Source organism: Ursus arctos, unplaced genomic scaffold (genome assembly GCF_023065955.2).
Source record: "Ursus arctos isolate Adak ecotype North America unplaced genomic scaffold, UrsArc2.0 scaffold_3, whole genome shotgun sequence".
Lineage (NCBI taxonomy): Eukaryota > Metazoa > Chordata > Mammalia > Carnivora > Ursidae > Ursus > Ursus arctos.
The window spans coordinates 96026377-96041467 of record NW_026622985.1 but is presented as its reverse complement, the minus strand read 5'-3'; the positions used below and the strand labels follow the sequence as shown (position 1 = coordinate 96041467).

Genomic DNA, 15091 nt, shown 5'->3' with positions numbered 1-15091 from the left:
TGAGACAAGGATTCTGTCCAAGGTGAATAAGTACTATTGCAAAGTGCTCTCTGGAGAAAGGGAGTGGGAAGTAAGATCGGGTGGGGAAAAGAGCCAGGGATGGGGTCTCGGCTGGAAACTGGTGTCCTCTGATCCCCCGGGCAGTTCTGAGGCCATGCTGCACTTCAGAGCTGCCCCCCCTGCCCATGTCAGCCTCAGTGGGGGTTGGCTGGGGCAGCCCCACAGGTGACAAGCTGTGAACCCTTAGCAGCCAGCACTCACAACAGCTCAGACAGGGGATCTGGCGTGGCACCAGCAGCAGCCGTGGCAGACATCCTCTCACTCGGGCATCATGACAGGGAGGACATTGAGACCTGGCCATGTTTGGACAGACGGGGCTCAGACAGAGGGGAGAGGTGGACCCGGAGGGTGCACAGTGGGGGGAGGAACTGCTCTGTGAGCCACCTGCTTCCTCACCCAGGACTGGCCACCCTCCGGGACCTTCTCTCCAGGTCAGGATAGGCGCTGCTGGCATACATCCCCAGGATGGGGTGGGCACTGCGGCGGCCAGGGACGTGGACCCCGCTGGAGGTGGCATCCTGTCTCCACACCCACGAGCCTGCCTCAGAGGAATGCACATCCCCATCTCCTCCTTTAGACGGAAGTGTGGACGGAACGTCTGAGTCCAGAGGCCCACCTCGGGGAGGAGGGGAAGACGGTGCAGACAGCCTACACACCCAGCTGCCCGGGGGGTGTCCCCGACACGCAGCTCCCGACCACATTCTGGAGCGGGGCAGCCAGCATGCACTTACAAGGTCCCAGGTGACTTGGCGGCGCTGGTCAGGAGCCAGAGCGTCAGTCCATCCTCCTGGAGCCCACTCACTGCCTTCTCCTTCTGGTCGTCCCCCCTCACTTGCAGACCATGGGCTCCAGGCGGGGCTGACCCCTCGGCAACAGTGCGGGCCCAGGGCCTGGCCATTCAGATCGCTGCCCTCTGCCGCCCAGGCAGCCCTGCAATGGGTTCAGACCTTTAGGGGAGAAACGAGCCTCAGCAGGCAGAGGGCTTCTTCCTGCCCCGTGTGCGAGCTGGGGAGGCAGCCCCCAAGAGGGAGGGCAGAGCCAAAGACGGGTTAGGGTCCCCGCTGTCACCATCAAGTCACTGCACCACTGCATGAGCTCACACTTCCCCCATTTCGGCATTAGTCAATTCCAGTTGAACAAGAGTCCTGCCTGATTCTCCCCCAACAGACCCAGGTTCCCAAGTCCCCTTCCTTGAGTTACTGCCCCTCAGGACCTTCCTTGGCTGATAGAAACAACCGATGTGGCCCCAAATCTGATTGAAAGAGGACACAGGGGCACCTGGGTGGCTCAGTCGGTTGAGTGTCTGCCTCTTGATTCCTTTTTCTTTTTTTTTTTTAAGATTTTATTTATTTATTTGAGAGAGAGAGAGACAGAGGTAGCAAGAGAGAGCATGAATGTGGAGGAGAGGGAGAAGCAGGCTCCCCACTGAGCAGGGAGCCCACAAGGGGCTCCATCCCAGGACCCCGGGATCATGACCTGAGCCAAAGGCAGACGCTTAACCGACTGAGCCACCAGGCGCCCCTGACTCTTGATTTCGGCTCAGCTCATGGTCTCAGGGTCTGGAGATGGAGCCCCAGGTCAGGCTCTGCACTCAGAAGGGAGTCTGCTTGAGATTCTCTCTCTCCCTCTGCCCCTTCCCTTGCTCTCTCTCTCTTTGTCTCTCTCTCAAATAAATCAATCTTAGGAAAAAAAAGAATAGGACACAGGAGCAAGGTTCTGGGGTGAGCCTTGGCCATGACCAGGCCCAGCGCCTCACCAACCGCAGGAGGGAAATCACTCATCCACCGCTACCCGGTGGCAGACCTGACATCCCCGCGCCCTCCAGCACGTTCTGCTCCAGGAGACTCCTGGGCTCTGACACCAAGGGGTGCACTGCCAGGTCCCCCTTCAGCCCGAGGACAGGGACGGCAAACCCCGGCCTCCGCGTCCTGCTTGGCAGAGTTTATGCACATTCTAACTCGGCCCTCACAACTCTCAGGTAGGAGGAGCACGGCAGTCACAGACGAGGGGACCAAGCTCCGGAGAGATACGTGGCGGGCCACGGTGCCCCGGGGGGCAGTGGCGGGCCTGGAGCACGGATGGCCTTTGGGAGGAGCACGCTCAGCGGCCATGTGTCAGGGGTGACCGGGATCACCACGCAGCTTTTCAGCAGACCCGGCCTCACTCCCAGCCGAGCAAACAGCTGAAGCTGCTTGAAGGGGCCCCAAAATCCATTACCCAAATCCAGACTGCAGTCATCATCCAGACCATCGCTGCCATGCTGTGGCTCGTGAGCTCTGCTCTCTACAGCCTTGGGCAACCGTGGAATGTGCCTCCTCGAGCTAGGAACGCGGCAGAGCTAGAAGCCACCCCTGCTCCCAGCTGAGCCCCAAATGACCACCGCTCACACCAGCTGATGTCGAGAGAACATTTATTCCACTTGGTCAGCCCCAGCAGGTCTCAGTGACCGACAGAAACATCCAGCCCGGACACCGTTCCCACGCACTCCTGCGTAGCCATGTGGGGGGTCCCTCCTGTCCCACTGCCCCAAGTATGGGGGGACCTGAGGGCTCCCATGGCCATTCCTGCCCCAGGGGAGCCAATTCACGCCCCAGTGAAATGCACCGGCGTGTGAACTCACGGGCCCTCCCCTTCTCCTCACGACCAGTCACCCCACAGCCCACCAGCCAGTCGACAAGTATTTCCTGAGTGTTATGAGCCCAGCCCTGTGCTGGACCCTGTTGGGGTTCAAGAAGACATGGCACGTCCCTTGCCCTCAGGGAGCTCACAGTCTAGCTGGAGACTCACACACACATGCACACGCGCGTGCACAGAAAACCGGAGTGCAAGGCTGCACGTGCTACCCGAGGGTGAGACGGCGTGTTGACACGGGGACAGCTCGGAGGACGGGGGTGGAGGGCCTGGCAGAGGAGAGGGCTCAGCAGGGCGGCAGAGGGCCACATTTCCGAGCAATTCCAGGGAAGATGGAGAAGGCAACAGCGGATGCAGGCCGTGAAGTTACAGGGAAGGGAGGAGATGAGAGGACAACCAGCGGAGAAGGGGTGCATCTGCGAGGCTCCCTTCAGGTGCGCCAAGGATCAGAGCACGTGGAAGCTTCTGGAGCTCAGACTGCCTCCTCTTCCTCTGATCTCCCCCCCCCCGAGCGGTGTGTCATTCCAGGATGAGGCATATGGCAGATGGCCCGTGAGAACCTCTGTGCCAAACCGAACCGCATGGGAGACGCGACCAGCAAGGTCCCGGGCTGGGAGCCCAGGAGGCCTCCCGACAACCCTAACCAAACCCCAACTTGGCCCTGGGACATCCCACCTGAACAACTCCACTGTGCCCCCCACAACTCACATTGCTGGGATTTGATCTGAATCCCATGGCAAGAGTCCTCTCCCCACCCGCCAAGGGTCTCACTAAATAGAACCGGCATCGTGACGCCTGGTTGTCATCGGAAACCCATCCCAGCCCTAACTGGCCACACCTTTTCAGGTTGAGTGGTTCATTCCAAGGAGGCCAGTGAGCTCCAGGCCAGCTTGCTCCCACTGTCCACGCCAACACTGGCAGGCCCCAGGAGCGAGGCTTGAGCTTCCTCCCCAGCCGTCCCCACACCATGCCCAGCTGCGCTAAACTCCTGTCTGGCAGGACACAGCCCCGCCGTGGCTTGGATGCTGGAAGCAGCACCCCTCTCCCAGGTAGACTTGGCCCAAGCTCCTGCTCACCCCACATCCAAGGAAAATTCCAGCTTCCCGGCCACCTCCACAGTGAAACTGGAGTCCAGGCTGCGTGGGGAAAACCAGCAGCCAGGTAGCCAGAGTAAGCAGCCCCAAACCAGAGATGAGAAACCCCGCCCAGGGAGCCTCCAGCAATGTCTGCGGAAGGGAGGAAAGGTTCCAGAAGCCTGGGGCACTGTTAGGCCCGGGAGAAGAGAGTGACTGGAAGGGTCCCCTCCTCAGAATCCTTTATTCCTGAACGAGGGAAGGAAGTTCAGCCCGGGGAGGGAGAAATGCTACTTGCAGGGTGGCCCAGGCTCTTGGTCAGGTGAGGAGCGCATGGCGGGTTAGGTCCTGGAGCTCCGAGCTTGCTTGCAGGTTCTTGTGTCTACATGAGTATGCGTGTTTTCCTGGGGAGAAGCTTCCTAGTGTTTGTGAGACTTTCAAAGGGCTTCATGCCCCCCACGCATTAAGAACCACCGCTCTGAGCGGCGAGTGGAGCCCGCAGGTATGGGTCACACCTGGGGCAAGGCTTTGCCTCTGGAGCCAGGTCTGCCACCGACTTGCTGTGTTCTCGTAGGCCAGTTCCTCGCCGTCTCTGGGGGGCCAGGCAGGCACAGAGAAGCCGGCTCTCCACACAGGTACTGTCCCTGCGGCCACAGGAGTGTGGACTGTGGCCGGGCAGCCAGGACAAGCTTCTCCAGCTGGGACTCCCACCGGGTTTGGGGAGTTTTTCCACTGAGCACAGAACCCGCTTCCAATTCCAGGCTGCACAGTTCCCCTCTGCAGGGCACCTCCCAAGGTAGGTCTTCTTAGGGGACGTGTCCTCATGCCAGTGGGCAGGTCCCCATGGGGCCCAGTTCCTTGTCTCTGTGCCCAGAGGGCCTGCCCACTCCACATCTGTTCATGGAGACAAAGAGACCAGGGTCAGGTCTGGGGCTCAGACATGGGCCCTGCCCAGGCCCCCTCGCCCCCTCCCACCCCCACCCCCCATGGGTAGGCGGAAGCGGTCAGCTGGGCCACCCTGCACTTGTCCGGTGCTTTGAGCCAGTCCTCTTAGCCCCCTACCAAGCACTCCAGGATTATCAATCCCATTTACCACTGAGACAACTTGAGTTCAGGGCATTCGAGCTCCAGATGTCCCAGGTCCCGGGTTAATCTCTTCATCTCTGCCACTAAGTACTCGTCCACGTAGCAGCGGCCACATTGCAGCAGCCACCTAGTGGCAAGCAGAGGGCCATTGACCCCAAGGAGACACGAAGCTCTAAGGAAGGGCAGAGGGCGGGGACAGGTCTCCAGCACCTAGCAAGGTGGTGGCACAGGCTGGGCAGAGAGCAAGAGCTCTGTGAGTGCAGGTCCCCTCCAAGCCCCCAGCTCCCTTCCTCCCAACCCACTACTGTGGATGCCATGGCCCCCCAAGCCCCCACACCACCCAGGGGCACCCCTGCCCAGGATCCTGGCACCTGGTCTCCACTCACATCCCCACATCCTTGACACCCCATGTCCCACCAGTAAGAGCCGCCCTCAAAGGCACAACGGTAGAGATGAAGAGTCTTGGGAACCAGGCTTGCCCTGCCCTACCACTACGTACTAAGTGAGATTTGGAGCAAGCTTGGGTGAGCCTCAGTTTCCTCATCTGCTAAATGGTGAAAAAGCCTGTGCTTCGGAGCACCAACTTGGAATCAGGGGCCTAGGGTACAGGCCCGACTCTCCCCTTGGTCAAGCCTCTTGGCTAGGGGCCCCATTTTCTCTTGCCCAGATGACCCCACAACTCTCAAGGCTCCTGCTCATCGCACTTTGACCTGTCCTCACAGTGCTTCCATCTCTCCTTGAGCTGCATGCCTGAGATCACCGTGCTCTCCTCATTAAACATCTTGGTGTCCTCTCTCCCCCACCACAAAGTCCCTTGGAGGGCAAACATCAGCCTCCTCCATCTGATCCCTGCCTCAGAGACTCTCGACCTTTGCTCTCCCTAGAGCACCTCTATTCATCCCCAGAACCCAGTTCAAGCCATCAGACTGCCTTGGGTGACACCAATCCCCTCCCCCAACCTCCCGGACCACCCGATAGGCTGTCCCTTAGGATGCTCTGCATACCCTGTGTGAGCACCAAGTGTCACCCCTTAAAGCTTTATGTCTGTACCTCCTCCCAAGAGCACAGCATCGTGCATGACACACCGGGGTGCCCAATAGATGTTTTCGGACCAGTGAGGTCACCCTCTTTTATCTGGTAATGTTAAACCACAATCCTCACAATATCCCAGGAAGAAGTCCCTTGTTAAATGCAACTTACAGATGAACAAACTGAGTCACAAAGTGAAATGACTTCTCAAGTACACCAGATAGTAAGTGTTGGAGCCAGGACACCTTGGGGGCTGAGGGTGGCCTGGGCATTGTGGAGAGTGGCCCTCTCCAGGTGGCTTTCAACTCTGACATTCTGGGAATGAAGATCTAGTAGGAAGCTAGTCATAGACCCAGAGCCCAGTGCACCCCACCTTCCCTGCCTGTCCCCCCAACCCCTGCCCAGGCCTGAGAGGGGCTCCGGGTGGCCCTTGGGTCTCACCTACTCTAGGCCGGGTGAGCCTGAGGAGGAAAACCAACGCAGGGCCCCAAAGCAGCTGTGGGCGGCCAGCCAGAGGGTGGCGCAGACACGGAAGGAGGCGTCCCAAGCCCGGCAGCGGCCCATTCCTTCAAGACCCCAAGCCAGCCCTCCCCGTCTCCAGGGATTGCATCCAGACAGGGGGCCTCAGCCCAGCGCCATCTCCAGGAGTCACGGCCCCAGCGGCCCTGGCCCAGGAGAGAGGCGGCGGCAGGCCTGGGGCTCATCATAGCACGCGGCCTAAATGGGCCGCCTGGCCCTCGGGCCCGTGGCCGTGGCTGCGCTGGTGGGTCTTGAGCGAGCCCTCGCGCGCGAAGCTCTTGCCGCAGCGGGCGCAGAAGTAGGGCCGCCGCTCCCCGAACACGCCGGGGCGACGCGGGTGCGGTGCGGGCATGCGCGCGTGGGTGCGCTGGTGGTTGAGCAGGAAGCGCGGCTCGCGGAAGCAGCGGCCACACTGCGCGCACTGGTGCGGCTTCTCGCCGCTGTGGATGCGCTGGTGCGTGAGCAGGTTCTGCTTGAGGCTGAAGCAGCGGCCGCACTCCGGGCACGGGAAGGGCCGCTCGCCGGTGTGCGTGCGCTGGTGCACCTCGAGGTTGTGCTTGACGCTGAAGGCCTTGCCGCACTCGGGGCACACGAAGGCGGCCGCGCGGCCCGCGCCCGCGTGCGCCTTCTGGTGCCGCACCAGGCTGGGCTGCTGCGAGAAGGTCTGGCCGCACAGTGGGCAGCGGTGTGGCTGCTCCTCGGCGGGGTGGTGGATGACCAGGCCTCGCTCGTCCCCCAGGCCCTCCTCCCCGTCCCCCGCAGGGGACCCGCCCCCCGACGACGCCAGCTCTGTCATGGGCACTTCCAGCTGCAGTCACCAGCCCCTGGAGAGGCAGAAGCAGAGAGAGGAGTCAGAAGGGAGGTGGGGGGCATCTAAGGACCAGCCGGCCCCCAAGCTCAGGGAGGACACTGCACTGGCTCCCCACAACTTCAGCATCTGCCCCTCCACAGTCTTGGTCGAGCCAATGTTTCCCTGCTGGAATGCCCTTCTCTCTCCTCTACACCTTAATCACAGCCCGCCCCTCCTTCAGGCCTTTCTCAAGTGCCGCCTGCTCCCACGGCCTTCCCTGATCCCTCCAGCCCCTCCGGGGCCCTATGGCCCACCCTGTAACCCTCCGTCATCACACTGCATCCAGGCCAGTCACGCCACCTCGGTCTCCCAGCCCTGCGCATGCCTTAAGGACAGAGCTGTCTCCTTCTTTTATCCCCAGTGCCAAGCACTGTGCCTGCCATTCCAAGCATTGGATAAATGACCATAGGTGAGATTCAGGGGCTTCTACTATTGTAAGTTAGCCTGCCCCTGGATAGGTCTTCTCTCTCCAACATTCTAGAATCTCAAGGAGGGGGGTGCAGACCCAATCTGGAGGGAAGGGTGGGGTCACCGGTGGTTCAAAGATATTTTTGAAAAGCTTGAAAGAAGAAACAACACGAAAACCCTGTAAACTTGAGAGTCATCTCAATCAAACATTAAGGGCAGCAGCTCTGTGTTTATCAGAATGAGGCATGCCTGTAAAAGGCTTGCAGATCCCTGAAAGAGGGGGAGGTGAGCTCCCAGGAGCTGGTCTCAGCCTGATTCCTCTTGGCATCCCCAAGATATGGAAGTCTGGCTCCACGCTCGACAAACACCCCCAGGTTCAGCTCCACCCCTTTCATGCTGGTTCCAGAGGGTCCTCTTCCCCAGGGCACTGCGTTCCTCTTATTCCTCTTAAATCGTTACCCACTGTGCTCACAGCAACCCGGGGGAAGGAGCAGACCTTCCTGAGCCCCGCTTTATAGATGGGGTAACTGAGGTCAGCTTACTCACCCAAGGTCACACAAGGTGAGCCAGGGCTAGGCCCTAAGTTTCCTGACTCACTGGCAAAAGCTCTTCTCAATATACCAGCTGCTCATCAACTGAACTCCCCTCAAAACACACACACACACACACACACACACACACACACACACACACGACCACCACGACTGTCCCGACCACCACGGGGTTAGAGACACCCAAAGCACCCCTGCTCCTGGAGGGCCCTGTCTGCCGCCACCACCTGCATGCCCCCCAACAAACCTAGGGCCCCTGCAGAGCCCTGGGGCCTGCTCCAGAGGAGGCTGAGCGGGCACCCCCCTGCAGTCCTCCACCCCCATCAGGGACCTAGACCTCCACGCAGGCCTTCACACTCGCAGATCGCACTGCTTACTACAACCTCAGTCCACCTATCTGCAGAGTGGGAGCTCCGAGATACCCCTTTTGTCTCCCCCGCCCCTCAGGCCAGGGTGGAACACACACCCACCCTGGCGAAGGAGACAAGTACTACTTGCAGTAGACCCACCCACGAGGCTTTCCCCAGCCAGCGGCACTGACATTTGCAAAGACAGACCGTCATGGTCCCCTCGGCCAATCTCAGCCTGGCCTTGTCTCCAGGCAGCCTCCCCACTCTCCCCAGCTATATCCCTGACTAGGGCCCCCCAACTACGGAGAAAGGTCTAAAGCAACGGCCCCCTCTTCTCCCCCAAGTTCCTCCATCCCCTCCCGCACTCACAGCCCAGGCTGCGCCCCTGTTCCTCCGGTCTCCGGCAGTGGCTCTTTCCTCTAGAGTCTGCGCTGCCCAGCGCAAATACGGTAACTCTCCCGCAGCGACTCCCGCGCCCCTTCTCCCTCGCCCCCATAAAGACGGCCAGCCTCCCGCACCGCTGTTTTTATGAAATAGCTCCATGAATCAAAACAGCTGACCCCACCCACCCGACCTCCGCACACAACCGTGCAAACTCCCGTGGCCCGAGCGACCCCAGAGAAACACGGTAAACTCTGCGCCGCAACCTCGCCCCCACGAAAACACGTAGGCCTCCCACCCTGCTGCCTCAACCCACCCCGCCCCGCTGCAAGCCCCGGCTCCCTCGGGGCACGGATGCAACCCACCCCCAGCTCCCGCAGCACCCCCGGGAGGACCACGCAACCCTGGATAAATACGTAATTAAGTCGCGGCGCTCCCAGCTCCGGGAAAAGGGTCTGCGCGGTTCCCGGCAAATACGGTAGCGCGCCCGCAGTGACCCGCCCCCAAGGGTCCGGCCCCGGCCTCGATAAATACGGTAATCTCCCGCCGCGGCCCCAGCCCCGGCGGCCCGGGACTCACATGGCGCCGCCTCCCGAGCCCCTCCGTCTCCTCCGCAGCGCCGCAGTCGCCGGCGTCGCCGCAGCCGCACAGCAGCCCCGTGAGGCTGGGAGGTCTAACTCGCCAACGACCTGGCTGACGGAGGAAGGAGGGCTGCGAGCGCTGCGCCCGCCCGGGCAGGAGGCAGGAGAGGGAACCCGGCGGGAGCCGCTTCGCAAGCAGAACGCCCCGCCGGGCGGGACGCCCCAAGCTCCCCGGCCCCCGGCCTCAGCCATTCCCATTTCAGGATGGTCCGAGCCCCAAGCCGGCAGTGAGAGCCTCGTCCTCACCTCCCTCGTCCTAAAGCCGCGCTACCCTGGCCAGGCCCACGGACTGCCCCCAGAGCCCAGGAAGCGGGGTGTGGGGGCCTTTCCTTGCGAGGGAGAGCAGGGGGTGAGGCGGGAGCCCCTGCCAGGGAGCCTCTCTGAGCGGGGTGTCTAGGGTGGGAGACAGCCGTGGAAGGGGCAGAATCAGCGGCCCGAACTAACTGTGTGGCCAAAGCCTCCCCACAACCCTCTGGCCCGGTTTCTGCCCCCAGGACGGCAGGGGACCTGGAAGAAGTGACACCCCCAACTTCCCCACCTCCTCCGAACTGGACACATTCTGGTCAAGCCAAAGATACCCCATACAAGATATCCCATAAAAGAGCCCCCTAGAACACCTAGAACACCCCAGTGGACAGGGCTGGGCTAATTCCAGCTTTCAACCACCCTCAATAATAATACCCCTTACCTACACATTACTTGTCTCTTTACAAAGCTTTTCTCATATATTATCTCGTGGGAGCCTTCCAATAACCGTGTGCCATCTAGGTTGTACAGGTATCATTATCCTCTTTTATAGATGGGAAAATAAAATAAAATTGAAACACGGAGCAGCTTCCCCACAGACCCGCAGAGGCCAGATGGGAAGGCAGCCCCCACCCCCCAACTCTCCCCAGCACCACTCTGGTACCTAGAACCCCAAACAGAAACAGGGTGCAATGGTTATGACTGGAAATCATCTTGTCCAGGGTAAAAAAGTGCCCCCGAATTAATACTTCTATGAAGAAACCGAGACCAGAAGGGAAAGTGATTTTTTTTTTAAACTGTAAGTGCTGGAGGAATATCGAGTAGCCCTTTTCTCTGTGGCCCCTGGTAGCTGCCAGGTGGCGGCCCAGGCGGAGCTCCTTACAACAGATGGTGGCTGTGGCTGCTGGGGTGGCGCCATCCCTGAGGAGGGGCTCTGGCAGACGCAGGCCTCCCGGCCCCATGAGGCAGGCCCGGTCACCCACAGGTGTTCAGTGTACCTTCCTGGGAACTGCACAGTTCCAGGTGGGGTCCACCTGGAAATACACTCCACCCCTTATTCTCAACAGCAGACCTGAAGATCAGCCCTGGCCGCTATCACATCTCGCTCTGAGGACAAGTCCATCCCAGCGGGTCCACCTCTGGCCCTCTCAGCCCCTGCAGGACCCACTCCCCACGCCACCCCAACCATGCTGCTCCCACAGAGCTAAGTGGGGCTTCCCGAGCCAGACATGCCAAGGAGATTGGCATTTAAAATAGAGGCACCAGGGAGGGAATCCTGGGAAGCCACAAGAAATGAATTCACCAGGACAGATGTCCCCATGACATTGCCAAAAGGCCCCCCTAACCGCTGATGACCCGCCCCCACCCCCGGCCCTGGTGCTGGAACTTTGTTCTCCCAACAGCCACACCTGCCAGCTGTCCAGCTCCGGTGGCAGAGGCTGTCAGCTGACAGAGCAACAGCACAAATGGGGACACCTAGTCAACGACCAGGTTTTTCAGAAGCAAAACCAACAACGTACCCGAGGATGTCACCCATATTTTTAGCAGCATTTTCTAAGTAAGCTGTGCCGAAGAGGCAAGGCACACAGCTGGGGGACGGGCGTGGGAGGGAGGTGACACCCCCTAAGACCCACCCCGTCTTGGTGGGCGATGCCGAGGACCCGGGGTTCCCGGAGGCCTCTGTTCTCTGCTCTGCCCATGAATGAGTTCTGCTGAGTCACTTCATCTCTCTAGTTTCGTACACATGCACCCCCCCCACACACACACGCATCTCCCCCCACGGTTCCCATGTGCTGTGGTGAACACCCCAGAATGGAGATGGTGAGACTTTCTGCAAACAAAGCCATGCTTCTTCATACAGGCAGGGCCCGGGGCAGGCATGGCAGTCACCACCACACCACAAGGCTCGTGTGACAGCTGGACGTTGGACTCTAACAAAGGCCTAGGTTGCTCACAGCCAAAGCATCCCAGAGAGCAGGCGCATGGCCCCCTTGTGGGCAGAGGTGTGGACAGCCCAGCGGAGCCCTGCCCAGGGCCCTGCACAGCATCCATCCCACACGCCGCGGCCGTGCTAGAGGGACAGTCACCCCGTGTGCTCCCCTGGCCAGCCCCAGACCGCTGCCCCTGCAGATCCCAGCCCGGTTTTCCTCCAGCTCCTCCTGCTTTGGGCTGAACCCCAGGCCTTTCCTGCTCCGCGGGGCTACCACTCCCCCCTCCCCACTCGCTCCTCCCATCTCCCCAAAAAGGACAACTATCACTTCTCACTTCGCATCCCCTTTCAAGCATCTTGTGCTGACTTCAAGTTGGGATTTACCACACCTTTGTTCTCCCACCAGGTTGTGAGCTTCAAAGGGCAGGGGCTGTGTTTCCGGCATCTCTGGATCCCAGGTGCCCGGCATCTAATTGCCCCTCAGCCAATCTCTGCGGAAAGAATGAATGAATGCACGTCCGGAAGACATAGCTGCTAGCCGTGGAGGGACGGTGGCCCTGCAGCCAGTCAGCATGCCGATGCGATGTAAGGAATGAGGTTTTGCAGGCACAGCCACGACCCCGGCCGCGAGACCCTGCCGGCGCCTGGCTGGAGACGTGGGGCTGTGGGTGCAAGATCTCATCGGCTCCGAAGTTCTCTTTCCTTGACATTAAAGCCCAAGATGGGACCTAGGATCACTTCAGCCAAGCCCTTAAACTTACAGCTGGCCTCCTTCACACAGGTGGAGACTCCCTCCTTATGGGATGGAGCTCTGTTTGGGGAAAACCCTGTTCTTCTCTTTCCATAGTAAACTTGGCACTTGTACAAACACTGTGCACGTAGCCACACACAGGGCTTGTTAAAATAACGGTGGTAACGGCTATTCATTGAGCGCTTGCTGTGTGCCAGGCGCTACACCACAAGCATTGCATGGGTTCCTTGCACGGGGTCCTGCAGCCTACACAGTAAAGCCAGGATTCAGCCCCAGAGCTCTCCGACTCTATCCACGGCTCCCAACAACAAAAGCAAGCTCTTTCTAGATTTGGGTGGTGACAGGGAGAGACCCAACATTCCTACTTCTTAATAGGGGCGTTATTCCTAGAGTTATACTGTCCAACAGCCACACGTGGCTTAATTAATTAAAATTAAATTTTAAATTCAGTTCCTCAGCCTCACACGCCACATTTTAAGTACTTAGTAGCCACATGTGGCTGGTGACTATGGGATTGGACGGCACAGTTATAGAATATTTTCATCCCAGAAAGTTCTACCTGGACAGTGCCTGTCTGGGGCACCGCCCCCTCCAGATCTGAGCAACCTAGGAGACACCACTCTCTTTTTAACCCAAGGGACAACCTACAGGATGTTGTTCATTTTTCTCTCTTCTCTGCCATGATCCAGTAGGAGCAGTGACCTGTGAGAACATACTATTTCCAGCCCCAACACTTCTCCTCTTGCCAAAAGGTCGATATATATATATTTTTTTAAACCAAAGTACTTAAAGAATAAAAGGAAAAGGTCTCGGAAGCATCCCCCAGGTGCTGTCCGCCAAGTGCCTGCTGGTCCCGCTCTCTCCCTGTCCGTGCACCTGCCCACTGGCCTCCCAGCCTCTTCTCCCTCTGGCAGCTCCCCGGGGCTGGGGCTGGGGCTGGGCAAGCAGGAAGCCCAGTCCTCCTGAGGAGGCTGCCAGCTTGCTGGCCGACTCGAAGCTCGGGTTGCTTGCCAAAGAACCACCATTTTCCCAGTTCCTAGGTCATTTTTCTTAGCTCCCAGCCTGCTTCTCACAGAGGAACACAGGGATGACACAGGCGGTTCCGAGAACCCCAGCTCCCCCAAGCTCATCTGGCCCGTTCGAAGCTTGGCTGTGGGTCCTCACCACGGACCTGCACTTACCTGGAGGTGGACCAAAGTCCTTTACAATCTTGATCTGCTTATGGTCGTTTCCTGTTCACCTGAGAAACCCTTTTATCTCAGCATGCTCTCGAGTATTTGGGATTGTAAACCACTAAGACAGATCTGACCTTCTCGTCTGATTTTATGACATGCTCTTCCTAAGTATTCCCTGGCCTAGTTTTAGTATTTTACAATGAAGGGGGGAAAAAATTGAAGTCGACAATGCCAGGCCACCCTTGGAGAAGCCAGTGATCGTGGCAGTGGAAGGGGCTTGGCTAACAGGAGGCCTGGGACCTGCCCTTGGTTTGTGACATGACCTGGTGGGCCAATCCCGCCGCAGCATCCCCCCTTCCCTGTACCACTGCCCTGCCACAGTCACTGACTTCACAGTGAGGCTAAATGACATAGTGAACAAGCTTTAGTCAGGGAGCTGGGGCTGGGACAATTTAGTCAAGAGCTGACTGGACAGACCTTTCTGAGCTATGTGTGTATTAGTGATTTCCCACGAAGGTGCGGGAACCCCTCAAGGATAGGGACCGTGGCTGCTACTGGCTGAATTCTGTCCCCCTCCAAATTCATATATTGAAGCCCTGACCCTCCCCCCCCCATGTGATGGCATTCAGAGCTGGGTCCTTTGGGGGGCAATGAGGTTTCGATGAGGTTATAAGACTGGGATCTTCCTTGATGAGATTAGTGTCCTTAAGAGATATCAGAGGGCACTCTCCCCCCCTCCCCCTGCCATGTGAGGACACAGGAAGAAGGTGGCCATCTGCAAGCCAGGAAGTGGGCCCTCACCAGGAACCGAATCTGCCAGCACCTTCATCTTGGACTCCCAGCCTCCAGACTGTGAGAAGTAAACACCTGTTGCTTAAGACTGCTTACCCCAGTCTGTGGTCCTTTGTCATGGCGGCCCAAGTGCCTGGCGCACAGTAGGCTTGTTAGTGAATCGACGTGTGCTATCCCCTGACCTGGCCAATGGGGCATACATCTCAGTAATTCTTCACTCTCATGGACGTGGCCCTGACCCCGTGACCCAAAGCACCCATCTGTGAGGATCAGTCACCTTGGGTTAGTGAACAAGCCTTCTCCTAATTTGCACAAGGAAGAAAGCCGCGATTAGGCCTCATTAATCCCACGTCCTACCAACATAGCTGTTGGATTGGCTTGATCATTAAACAGAGGCCGTTGGTGGATGAGGACACCTTCAATCGCACAGAAAGTGCCCCCTGCCTGAGATCTTCAGTGGCTGCCGGCACTGCCCCTCACGCACCTGATCCCACGGGGCTCCAGGCTCTGGCAGGCTCATCCTTGCAGGCAGCAGCTTTCCAATGCAGGAGTGGTACTCTGGGATGCCTGCCTGGAGGAGGCGGGCTTGCTTGAGTGGGTCTCAGGATTTGCTAAGTG

General features: G+C 59.0%; 1 protein-coding gene across 2 annotated transcripts; it reads right to left on the bottom strand.

The window, feature by feature from the left end:
- Nucleotides 1-2463: 2463 nt before the first annotated feature.
- Nucleotides 2464-9489, bottom strand: LOC113241423 (zinc finger and SCAN domain-containing protein 2). Of its 2 annotated transcripts, XM_044392283.3 has the most exons (4): nucleotides 9355-9489; nucleotides 6321-7222; nucleotides 4858-5081; nucleotides 2464-4658 (listed from the first exon to the last, which is right to left on the bottom strand). In XM_044392283.3, the coding sequence occupies exon 2, from the start codon at nucleotides 7192-7194 to the stop codon at nucleotides 6583-6585; it is 612 nt and encodes a 203-aa protein (XP_044248218.1). In that variant the 5' UTR covers nucleotides 7195-7222; nucleotides 9355-9489; the 3' UTR covers nucleotides 2464-4658; nucleotides 4858-5081; nucleotides 6321-6582. The 2 variants fall into 2 exon arrangements, with proteins under 2 accessions (XP_044248218.1, XP_026334864.1); XM_026479079.4 differs by lacking the exon at nucleotides 9355-9489 and having other exon boundaries at nucleotides 6321-7687.
- Between the last annotated feature and the right edge of the window lie 5602 nt (nucleotides 9490-15091).

Coding starts and splice junctions, on each gene's coding strand:
- LOC113241423 (XM_044392283.3), bottom strand. CDS start 7,194: ATGACAGAGCTGGCGTCGTCGGGGGGCGGGTCCCCTGCGGGGGACGGG.